Here is a 12916-nt window from a genome sequence, read left to right as displayed (position 1 = left end):
AGTGGTTCAGGCTTTGAGTTATAGGTTGTGTTCAAATCTTAGCAAAGCCAAACTGCCATGGCTGTGTCCTTGAACAAGACCCTTAACCTTCTGCTCAGGTGTATCCTGCCTCAAGCAAATGTTCTGGTTTATGTTTTATTTTCTATTATATTTATATTTACAAGCATTTTACTTGCAAATTAATAGTATATTACGTGTGTGTGTGTGTGTGTGTGTGTGTGTGTGTGTGTGTGTTATTCACTTCACCTCTCAGTGGGCATAATGTTATGGCTGATCGGTGTATATATATATATATATATATATATATATATATATATATATATATATATATTAGTGCCATCCACAATTATTGGCACCCCTTGTAAAGATTAGTAAAAAGGGTGAGGGGTTAAAAATCCACCTTTTGTTGAAGTCGCTTCATCTAGCACTGAAAAAATAAGGAATATCCTACCTTTAACCCCGTCAAGGGGCGCCAATAATCGTGGAAGGCACTGTATGTTGTCAGTAAATGTTTTACAGTGTGTTAATTTACCACAGATGACTGGAATTGTTTGACTTTTGCTTTTTTTTAGAAGAAGAAGAAGAAGCCAAGCCAAGAGGCCTTTATTTGTCACATGTACACTCAAGCACACAATGAAATTTAACCTCTGCATTTAACCCATCTGAAGCAGTGAACACACACAGATACCCAGAGCAGTGAGCAACTGTGCCACAGTGCCCAGGGAGCAGTTGGGGGTTGTTCAAGGGCACTTCAGGCCATGTTAGCCTAACCTGCAGGTCTTTGGAATATGAGGGAAACCACACAGACATGGGAAAAATATCCAAACTCCATACAGAATGGCCCCCGTCCACTGCTGGACTCGAACCCAGAACCTTCTTGCTGTGAGGTGACAGTGCAAACCACTACACCACCGTGCTGCCCATTAAAATAGTATAAGGAGCAGTAAACATTAATAAATGAACCAAAGTCAGTATATGCTGCGATTACCCTTTCTTGGGAAAAAAAAAAAACAGTCTGGGTGCAGTTTTATGAGGAAATGAGCTGTAGGTTTTACTGAGCATCTTGCAGAACCAACCACAGTACTTCTGGATACTTTGTCATACTCGCTTCTTCATTTTGCAGCAAAACCCAGTAGCCTTCATTACAGCTGATGCTTATATATATATTTTCGCAGTTTAACTGTATTCGGAAACACCTTCCTTAAAAAAAAAATTATGGCTCAAATGCAGTTCTTCCAACATTTTCATTCCTGCTATTTATGACTTTTAGTTATATAATATAATGAAGTGTACAATACAGTTCTGTGTTCAGTAGTTTTTCCAGAGAGGAAAGACAAGTTAAACCAGTGTCTGCTGTCCTCAGGGTTTCATCAGGGGAAAATGCAGAGCTGAACAAAGCAAAGCAAGTTCGAAAGGCAGTAAAATACACTGGTTCTTTGATTTGGAGGCGCCCTCAAGCATGGAAGGTGCAGCATTTTATACATATTTGTGCATGAATGGACAACATTTGCTTCCTGAATCCTTTATTGACTTCACTTTTGTCTTTAATTCACCCAGTCCCAGCGCACAGCATGGCTTTGTAAACTGTAAACTCAATTTTAACGAACAATTATTCAAAAACAAAAACAAGCAAAAATCAAATAAATAAAATAGACCAGTGACAATTATCGACAGTCCGTAATTATCGACACCTTTTCAGATTTACCAATAAAAAACAATTTTACAAAAGGTGAGTTTCAATTACAACAGTTATTATTGGTTAATTAATCAACCCAAAGACCCGCCTCGCCCTTTGATCTTGTCGTCTGATGACACAGCTCGTTACCTGAGATGGAATTTTTTTTAGTATGATCAGAAATTTTTCGGAAAACCCGGACGTTATCATCGCAGGTAAGCATAGTGGAAAGATCATGGCCATGTTTTTACTGATCGGATTCACCGATGTTTCATGATCTCTTCGTCGAAACCTACTTTGTTTCTTACGCTTTCATTCGCCATTTTGTATCTAAACGCGCATTTGAGAAGTCATGTGTATGAGGTGTCGATAATAGTGATCACTTTCACCGGTGTCCACCATTATCGACACGCTGTGGAATTAAGTGACATTTACAACTGTTATGGATCGATCTTTGGGTAACATTGTTGAAGTAGATGAAGTATTTTTTTTTAAATAATAATAAAAGTGCTGAGAATTATAAAAAATTTTTTTCCTGATTCATAACAGAATGGAATGTTTATAGAGTATTTGGAATCCTATTGCAATAAATAGAATTAGAACAGAATTAATACTTGAAATATTCAGATTTTTCGATTCCGTTCAGAAAAAAAAAATATATATTTGCAGTTTGTTGTAAATATCTACCACATATTACAATATCAGTAGACCAGTGGCGGCTGCTGGTTTTTAAAACAGGGGAAGCCCATTTTACGCATTCATCGTAAAACCTGTAGGCCGGATATCAAAGCATAGAAAAGTGTGCCCCATTAGCACAGTGAACTAGACAACCCTACCTAGTGGCAGAAAGTATTTTTGCTTGTACATTTCATGTTATAGTCTGGCTTGCCAGGCTAGTGCCTCATATCCTTAATCAAAAATATCAAACATCCAAAAATCACTGGCTATTCAACGAAGAGCCTTGAACCTCATACCCTGATATGCAACACAGAGTCTTTAACACAACACCCAGCTGTGCAACACATCCTTGAACATCTTCTGCAACACAGTCTGGAAATTCATAACCAGGTAGGCTATGCAACACACAGAACCTTGAATCTTATACCCAGGTATAACCTATAACACAGAGCCCACCATTCTCTTAACATTACTGAACAATATACACACTTCACATTCATGAACATGAACACTATTTATACACAAATTCTGCCCTTCGCTCCTTTTCCAGAAAATGGTCTGTGACCCTGTCATACCAGCTGGTTGTGCTTTCCAGAGACTTCACCAATTTCTGTTAGCAGCTAGCACTGCAGATCCCAATAAGGCTCAAGCTAGCCTACAACCAGATTGAACTACAAATGAAATAAACGAGTGAATTCACGAATAATCAAACTGATAGAATGGATGAAAGTTAACAGAGCACAACGAGTAATATTTACATTTATTTACAGAGTAATGTACAGAGACATCAATGAGAAGAACCGTTTATATGAAAAGAAATTCGGACAGCACTTTGGCACACGACTACACTTTCTCGACATCCGCTAGGGACTGACTGATCATACTTCCGTGTTCCTCGCCGATGTATCGCCCTCCTCATGTCTTTCAAACACTACCTCCAATAATCCTTTATCAGCCCGGCTTCTTGTCCCTCCCACTGTCTCGTTTAGTCCCAGAGAAGCCCGGCTTCCTTGGAAGTGACGATTTTGTTGATTTTAACCAATAACAACTAGCCGAAATTGGCTGTTCAGAGCCGTCTCGTAGACTGCAACGGATACCCGGCTGCCAGTCAGTGTTGCCAGATACTGCTGACGTTTTCCATCCCAAAATATATTCAAAACCCGCCAAAATGCACTTAAAACCGCCCAATCTGGCAACACTGCTGCCAGTCCATAGCGCCCATTGAAATAAGAAAGGTTACAGCCTGGCAGCAAAGGTGATTCTCGTAGCGAACTGCAAGTTCGTTAGACATCACTCAAATAAGTTACAGGATAGTTATGAACATAAATACAATCTTGGGCATATATTATGTTATGCAAGTTATTGTTTTAATGAGAATTCAACGTCGTAGACGCCGCAGTTTGGGGAGAGAATTTTAGGGGAAGCTCGGCTTCCCTTGTTGTCTCTGAGAAATCGCCCCTGCAGTAGACGGTTTATATTTTGGTTCGAGGAATGACATGCGACCTTTGACCTGGGTTTCCATGCGGTTATAATATCAATTCCCTGTTGATGTTTATTGGTAAGCTACAAAACTAGAAATTAAAACAAACAACAATGAATGATGAACAAAATGTGATCTACGAAAATACTTCGAAAGTGGAACGAAAAGATTTTCTGATGCAGGTTAAAACATCATCAGTTCATTTGTTTACAAACATTAGAATCACTTCCTTATTTACATAAACACCCACATCCATACAGTATATTTATATGAAAGATATTTTGTACCAAATATAAGTCTATGTAAAACAAATTTTAAATAAAAACTATGTTTTGTTAACTTAATACCACATCCTGATTATTATTATTATTATTATTATTATTATTTTTAAAATAAATAATCATCTGGATGTCGATAACTGTGGACAAAGGTGTCGATAATTAATTGTGCAACGATGTCACGTGATCTGATACACCAAGTAATCAAGTCATTTTTCCCAGTGGAAGTTGGAGTAATTATTCATGCACGATTCATGTACTGAAAGTCTTTTCTACTTTTGCAACAGCTAAAAGATCGTTAAGGTGTCGATAATTGTAGGTTATTACCAAAAATAAAAAATAAAAAAATTCCCTCAGTTGAAAGACGCTATTTTTTCGACACCATCTCACAGGTTGCGGCTGTATCCTAAATCTCTGCCTGTGCCCTACAGAAGTGCCCTACGATCCCATAGAAACAAACAGGTTTTACGTCTCACTTGACGTCTAACATGAAACAGCTGCTGGTTTGTGGAACACGACCAAGTAAGAATCTGATTGGTCGATGGTATTCCGAGCGTCTCGTTTGATTGGATGAACGCGCTGTCTGTCAAATCGCAGCAGCAGCGGAGTCCTGAGGCAGAAGGGCGGGCTGAAATGACTGTCATGTAGTGTAGAATGGACACTTTTAGTCCTGTATGTTGACTTTAAAGGTCAATTCTGGGTGAAACAGCACTCCATGACTGTCATATGAGGTCGGGTAAGATAGGCTGGTCTTTATTAGATACTGACGTGGCTGAGGGATAATCTGTAATATGTCTTTACACCAACTGCGTTTTAAAAATGTCCTAAATTGACGTGTGGGGAATATGAGTGAACCCGGTCCGGCCGCAGCGGGCTGCTTCTGTACAGCGACACTCCAAATGAGCGACTTTTACTTTGTTCATGGGCCACTAAACGGACTGGAAACCTGTGGATTACTTTCCGAAGTGTAGCCGAAGCCTGTGGGGCAAAAACTTTTCCTGCTAGTTGAAGTGAGCGCTGGTGATTCACAGTCAGTAAACAGTTTTCTGATGTGCGACTGTCGGGATAAAACTTCAACTCCGTTGCTAGGTTACATCAGACTTTAGGTTAGCTGTCGTTAGCTCCTGTGACAGAGAGAACATGTCGGCTGTGTCGGCGACAGAGAAAGTGGACGGGTTCACTCGGAGATCCGTAAAGAAGGCGCAGAAGCAGCGGAAATCCCCCAGCTCATCCCGCTTTCGGAGCCACGGTTGCTCCGGAGAGCTGTCCGCCCTGCCGCAGCTCAGAGCCAACATCCACGGTAAGAGGATCAGCACAGGACAGAGCTCATCTTAATGCTCAGACATGTCCGCCTTTATTTCTACTCTCTCTCTGTTCCGGGTGTTTGATTTGATTGATTTAAAAATAATTCTATAATGTTTATTTCCTTTAGGGTCAATTCTAATCTAAAGAATCACCATAAAACTAACAGGTCGGAGTTGGACAGCAGCCTCAAGGCCTTGCACTAATAATTTATGATAGGAAAACTCGGCTGCTGATTGGTCATCAAATCAACCAATCGACGTACAGTTTATGCTCACGAGCACGGATTGGACCAATCATAATGACAGTTTGTTTCTATGGCAGTGCACAAATTTTAACTTGGCTGCTGATTGGTCATCAAATCAACCAGTCGACGTACAGTTTATGCTCACGAGCACGGATTGAACCAATCATAACGACAGTTTGTTTCTATGGCAGCACACAAATTTTAACTTATGATAGGAAAACTCGGCTGCTGATTGGTCATCAAATCAACCAATCAACATACAGTTTATGCTCACGAGGACGGATTGGACCAATCATAACTTTCTTAGCTCGGCAGTCCGTTTCTATGGCAGCACACAAATTTTAACGTGGCTGTTGATTGGTCATCAAATCAACCAATCAACATACAGTTTATGCTCACGAGCACGGATTGGACCAATCATAACTTTCTTAGCTCGGCAGTCCGTTTCTATGGCAGCACACAAATTTTAACTTGGCTGCTGATTGGTCATCAAATCAACCAATCGACGTACAGTTTATGCTCACGAGCACGGATTGGACCAATCATAACTTTTTTTTTTTTTTTTTTTTAGCTCGGCAGTTTGTTTCTATAGGGAGGGAAAGTGAAACACAGCGATCCTAGTGGTAGCGTTCCTAAGGGCCTCTGCATGCTCTTGCGACAAGGCTTTCGCAGATAGCTTTTCGCAGACAGTTGTAATTTATCGTTGAGCGGGGAGTAATAGGCGTGCGCGATGTTATTCACCGCCACAAAGCAAGGGGGCGCGAAGTCGCGAAATCGCTAGGAGTAGTTGGTGGGTGTGGTTAGTGGAGTGTTTATCCTCCGGTTACTTATAATGACTAGAACTGGAGTCGTATAGATGTACGTACTTCCTCACTTCCTTGATCAACTGCTCTTCGTGCTGCTCCATCTTCGCTCGTGTTTTTAAAAATGGCGGTCGTGAAAACAAACCAAACCGGGAAAATAGGGAAGCGGAAGTGCGTGTACAGCGGATGTAGAGTGGACCAATCAGAGCCCTCTTGTCTGCGACGCTGTCTGCGAGGCTTCTGCGGTGGTCACAATTTTTGGGAGGTGCGCACAGAGCGTCTGCAAAGGGGGGGGCTACGCAGACACCATCTGCGACGCCATCTGCGAGGACTGCATTGTCAGCATAAATTGGCCTTTAGCCGAGAGCCATACTATTGAAAATCCCATAGACCCGATTTAAAAAAAAAATCCCACGAAGTTATGACGTGGAACTTGTACACCCCCAAAAAATATGTTGTACATGTTGGGATTATCGACTAACTGTGAAAGTATCAGGTGAAATTTCGCTCTCTTTTAAAACATCGAAATTGCGCCTAACCTGTCAGAAACGGACAACCAAACTGTCTAGTCAGAGTCGCTCATATTACGTCAGCAGTAGGCTTAGCTATTCCACGCTTAGTTATCCCCACGAGGGATGCATTTCTTATTGGTACAGAAATGCTCCGCCAACCACGCTATACAAATCGGCACGTTGATGTAGGCTACTCGCCGGCCGCTACCTGCTACAGATTTGGAAAGGCGCTAGACTTGCGGTGACGTCACATACGCGACGTCGGGTCCGTGTAGTCTTTGATCAGCTTATTAAAAAACATTCAAAACAATTCAAATCGGTGGAAAAAATAAAGTATGATCACCAGGGTCGATAGAGCTGCCCGACATGCACAACATATGGAAGCCGTTGTCTTAACTTTGAAGTGTAACCCGAAATGTAATTTTTTGAAAAGATATTCCCATTCATTTTGCCATAGAGGTTGGAACGCATCCAGTAGGGGGCGATGAGATTACTTTTCCTCCCTATGGCGGCGCACAAATTTTAACTTATGATAGGAAAATTCGGCTGCTGATTGGTCATCAAATCAACCAATCGACGTACAGTTTATACTCACGAGCACGGATTGAACCAATCATAACTTTCTTAGCTCGGCAGTTCGTTTCTATGGCAACACACATTTTCTTTCTGCAAGTTGGCCTGTCAGAGCTCATTCATGAGGAAAGTGCTGCCTGATTGGACGGTGGACGTTTTAATGTTTTACCGCCTTGTTTTGACTTTCCAAGTCACTCAACCTCACGTCCGAGTCAATAAAAAAAACTTTTGAGTCGAGTCTGAGTTGCATCCAACATTCCACCTGCACCATTTGACGGTGACTGTTTCAGCGCCGTTAACATTAGTTTGTTCCTGAACATGACGTATAAACAGGTGAAGGTGTTTCTCTTTGTCAGGGAGCGCGAAGTATTCTGTAAAACAGTGAAACAGGTGACAGGTCAAGCGAGGCACAAACAGGCTATCATAGACTCGGTAGACTCAAAGACGAGAAACAGGAGATCAGGAACAACCCAAACAAGGAAATAAGGCTTGGTAATGTATCAGCAATGCAACTCAATACTTCGCAAAGTAAGTATGTTTTTGTTCATAGTTTTTGTATAGGCGCGCTGATTGCGCCTTAATCCTGTGCAGGTGCGAGTTGTTTACGGCGCACGCGCGCTGTCTGGAGCGCACTCGACAGTCTGATGCGCATGCCAAGGCGTGCAGGTGTGACACTCTTGCACAAAGTTAGTACAAAAATTAATGTAGATTATAAATATCTTATGCCAAATTATTATGGCATGTTACAAAAAAAAATAAAGAAAAAAATCCGAGTCCTCGTCTCCAATTTACGAGTCCGAATGCAGTTAATGCACGAGTCCGAGTCATCAGTGCTCAAGTCCAAGTCAATCACGAGTCCTGGACTCAAGTACTACAAGCCTGGTAAGGGTTCGGGTTAGCGGTGGAAGAAAAGGTATTCGTCGGCCAATTAGGGAGCACTTTGCTCATGAATATTAATGAGTGTTTTCCAATACACCCTGCAAAACCAAAATTCACAGCACGCAACGCCATTCTGAAAAATTTCAAAATTTTGATTTTATAGATTCTAAAATTTAGAATTTTCTATTTCATTCTAAGTAACATATATATTTGTTGGCGGCACGGTGGTGTAGTGGTTAGCGCTGTCGCCTCACAGCAAGAAGGTCCTGGGTTCGAGCCCCGGGGCCGGCGAGGGCCTTTCTGTGCGGAGTTTGCATGTTCTCCCCGTGTCCGTGTGGGTTTCCTCCGGGTGCTCCGGTTTCCCCCAAAGTCCAAAGACATGCAGGTTAGGTTAACTGGTGACTCTAAATTGAGCGTAGGTGTGAATGTGAGTGTGAATGGTTGTCTGTGTCTATGTGTCAGCCCTGTGATGACCTGGCGACTTGTCCAGGGTGTACCCCGCCTTTCGCCCGTAGTCAGCTGGGATAGGCTCCAGCTTGCCTGCGACCCTGTAGAACAGGATAAAGCGGCTAGAGATAATGAGATGAGATGAGATATATGTTTGTTCATGAATATTTTCTGATCATACAATTTATAAAAATATTCATGGTAATATATTCACCATCATGTCCAGATACATTATACTGTTAAATATAGGTTCAAATATTCATTCATTCATTCATTCATTCATTTATTCATTTTCACTCGGAGTTGCAGTCGATCACTCTGAATCAGGGGTGGGCAATTATTTTTTCCATGGGGCCACATGAGAAACAGAAAATTTTGTGGAGGGCCGGACCAAAAGGCTGAACTAAATTCTGCATAATATTAATTGTAGTGGCGGCACGGTGGTGTAGTGGTTAGCGCTGTCGCCTCACAGCAAGAAGGTCCGGGTTCGAGCCCCGTGGCCGGCGAGGGCCTTTCTGTGTGGAGTTTGCATGTTCTCCCCGTGTCCGCGTGGGTTTCCTCCGGGTGCTCCGGTTTCCCCCACAGTCCAAAGACATGCAGGTTAGGTTAACTGGTGACTCTAAATTGAGCGTAGGTGTGAATGTGAGTGTGAATGGTTGTCTGTGTCTATGTGTCAGCCTTGTGGTGACCTGGCGACTTGTCCAGGGTGTACCCCGCCTTTCGCCCGTAGTCAGCTGGGATAGGATCCAGCTTGCCTGCGACCCTGTAGAACAGGATAAAGCGGCTAGAGAGAATGAGATGAGATTAATTGTAGTTCTTTATATAAAGCAGTAAATAACATTGTTTTTACAAACTGGTAAGAGTATGGAAAAAACGAAGTTGCCTTACAAAAAATGTCATTTATTCAATCAAATTTCCCAAAACAATGGTTCACAAAATTTGAACGTTTGTACCATTTTTTTTTTCAGTCACATTCACCCCAAAACACAATAAAGACATCACAATATTGTCTTTCTACTCCAAATATCAAGCAAGATACATCATATTATAATAATGATGCCCATATTTGTAGTCTAATCACCTCATTTGGTGTTTTTCAGTTTTTTATTTGTTCAGTGAGAGAAATCTCGTCTCTGTTGGTCTTTAACGAGTGCATCAGAGTCAGGTTGAATGTCTGAGGTGGAGATGCGAAGCACAGCTGACAGATGATCATCAGTCGATTCGGTGTAGGAATCAGATTTTTTTTTATTGAATTCAAACATAAACAGAATTATTTTATATTACAACATAAAATCACACCTCGTCTGAAAATATAATCTAAAAAGAAAACTTATCAAATACATATATACAGTTCATTCTTAAGAGCAGGCCATGAAGGGGGAATTTGGCATTTCGACACTTGTGTATGTAATATTTTGTAAAAATAATGAGATTATTCACCAAAAAGTAGGAATCAGATCTACAGATCGTGACGTCACACTATGTGATTGGCTGGACCGTTTGAAGGATGACGTACAAGTTTGTGGTTGGTCTGGACCAGTGGCGGCTGGTAGTCTTTCAAACAGGGGAGGCTGGTCGGTTACGATATTTCCAGATTTTAAAAGAAAAAACATCAGTTTTGCCCATACTCTTGCCTCTGATCTGGCTGATTGTTGGCAGCGTCACAAACTGTGAAATAACAGGTTCTTTTGGCCCATTAGCCTACTGTCCAATATACATGATGGTGGTGTTGGGGGGGAGGGGTATATTTTAACATTTTATATTTTAAAATTGTGGCATGTTGTTTAAAAATTGATCATTATTGAAAGCAGCTCTTTGTCAGGAACCTCAGCAGTAGAGCTGGGTGCCACACATTTCATTCAATGACACTTTCCCTATATTTTACTTATTTTGACTGAGAAATGTTTTATTGGCAATTTTGATAACCCTTCACTTTTAATCCAGGTCTGTAGTGTGAAATGTTCTCGGCTATGTTTTTGTTTAAAAATGTTTTCCAAATTGTAGCTGTGTTTAATTCATATCCAGAAAAATATATATTCCAATATAATATACTCAGCATAAACATTTTAAATAGATTCTATATTTTTGGTTCATCCATGACATATTACTAAAGTAGCCTATTTACTGTTGTTGATGTGGGTCACTTGCTGTTAGCCAATTCACTTTCTCGTACCAGGAGAGCTGAAAGGAACGAGTATTATTCCCTACCTTTTTCACCAAGTCAATTTGAGGCGTTGGTCTACCCTGCTCTTTAATTTTTTCCTCGAAAGGAAGACTGGCAAATGGCTTCGCCAAAATTAAATCAGCAATGCTTGGCATCCGTGCGCAGCTTTCTTGCTAGCTGACTAGCCCCCTCAAGTTCAAGTTCAGTCACTCAAATAAACGAAATTTCTGGAACTAAGATAACAAACTTGACAACACTATATTTACACTATATTTACAATGAAAATATATACAAACTAAAAAAAGCTGGTAGAAACTGTATGTAATGAATGAAATCGAAATGTAAGCTGAGCTCTTACAATACACCACAGCACTTGCGAATCCGCATGGGACTGAACTGAGATTCACCGCTGCCTGTCTATAGTTGAAACGAGCTGTCAATCAAAGAAAATATCCGGCCGCTTTCACCAATCACCAGTCTCCTCGCGGAAACTGCCATGTCCCTCCCATGTGAGGCTGGGAGTCCGTAGGCGGGCGTTTTCGCAGTATTTGTCCAATAACCGTCTTGCATTTTGAGATTGAAAAGCGCAGAGCTCCCAAATGCCATTGAAGTCCACTGAGGCTGGGAGTCCGTGGGAGTCCGTAGGCGGGCATTTTCGCAGTATTTGTCCAATAACCGTCTTGCATTTTGAGATTGAAAAGCGCAGAGCTCCCAAATGCCATTGAAGTCCACTGAGGCTGGGAGTCCGTGGGAGTCCGGGGGCGGGCATTTTCGCAGTATTTGTCCAATAACCGTCTTGCATTTTGAGATTGAAAAGCGCAGAGCTCCCAAATGCCATTGAAGTGCACTGAGGCTGCGCTGCATCGCGCTGTCACGAGGGGGAGAAACTCACGCGCACATTAAAGTTATAAGGGCATTTTTAGAGGAGGCTGAGCCTCCCTCGTTGTCTTAGAGCAATCGCCCGTGGTCTGGACAAATTACAGAAGTAGTTGTCGCGGGATTAGGTTTCGTGGGATTTCATGTCTTGTTCATGTCGCGCGCATTGCGTTTTTGTTGAACACAACTTCAAAATAAAAGCAATGCACATTCAGTCCATGCATGAGGTAAAATTAGAAAATACGTTTATTTTGTAATTTCTAATTAACCTTACGCGGGCCGGTCAGAATGAACCAAAGGGCCGTAAAATGCCCAGGTCTGCTCTGAATGAATGGGATGCCAATCCATTAACAGGCACACACACACGCACGCTTTCACACACTCATTCACAACTAGGAGCAATTTTTAGTTGTCAACGGAAGAAAACGGAGAACCCAGACGAAACCCACACTAACACAGGAACAACACGTGAAACTCCACACAGACAGTAAGCCGAGCTCAGGACTGAAGTGGGAGGTGGCAATGCTGCCTGCTGTGCCAAAAATCTCACTCGGAGACTTTTGCCCAATTCTTAAATGTATCCTGCATGTATCCTCAAGCGATTAAAATATTTAATCGTGATTTAATGTCGCGATTGTCATAGTTAACTCGCGATTAATCGCAATTTAATCGCACATTTTTGTCACATGAAAAACCATTGTAATTCTCTTATCAGCATAAAAAAGTGAATGGGCTTGCTCACCGTTCGAACTACGGGGGTACTCAGGGGATCCGAGATCCCCTGAAACAGACATGAGATCCCTTGAAAACATGATTTGGGAAATGTTGGGGGGTCTCTAAAATATTGGCAAAATGATGTTTATTGACATAGCAATCGTGTGTAACGGGAAGCATTTGCATATCCGAAGTGAGCGCGCGATGGAGAGCCGCGCTCTGAGACAAGCGCAAGCACCCCCCCCCCAAGGGAAAAAAAGGGACCCCCCGAAAATATCGGCATAGTTC

At 41.8% G+C, this 12916-nt stretch overlaps 1 protein-coding gene across 1 annotated transcript in view; it reads left to right on the top strand.

Annotated features, from left to right (window-relative positions):
• Positions 1–4715: 4715 nt before the first annotated feature.
• ppp2r5a (protein phosphatase 2, regulatory subunit B', alpha isoform) overlaps positions 4716–12916 on the top strand; it is a 131210-nt gene continuing 123009 nt past the window's right edge. Inside the window, exon 1 of the mRNA XM_060917891.1 lies at positions 4716–5411. Coding sequence (XP_060773874.1) covers positions 5252–5411 — 160 coding nt within the window. The 5' untranslated portion in view covers positions 4716–5251. The remainder of the gene's footprint in view (positions 5412–12916) is intronic.

Source organism: Neoarius graeffei, chromosome 3 (genome assembly GCF_027579695.1).
Source record: "Neoarius graeffei isolate fNeoGra1 chromosome 3, fNeoGra1.pri, whole genome shotgun sequence".
In the NCBI taxonomy this organism is placed as follows: Eukaryota; Metazoa; Chordata; class Actinopteri; order Siluriformes; family Ariidae; genus Neoarius; species Neoarius graeffei.
Note: the sequence above shows the minus strand (reverse complement) of the source record. Positions and strands in the feature narration are given on the sequence as shown.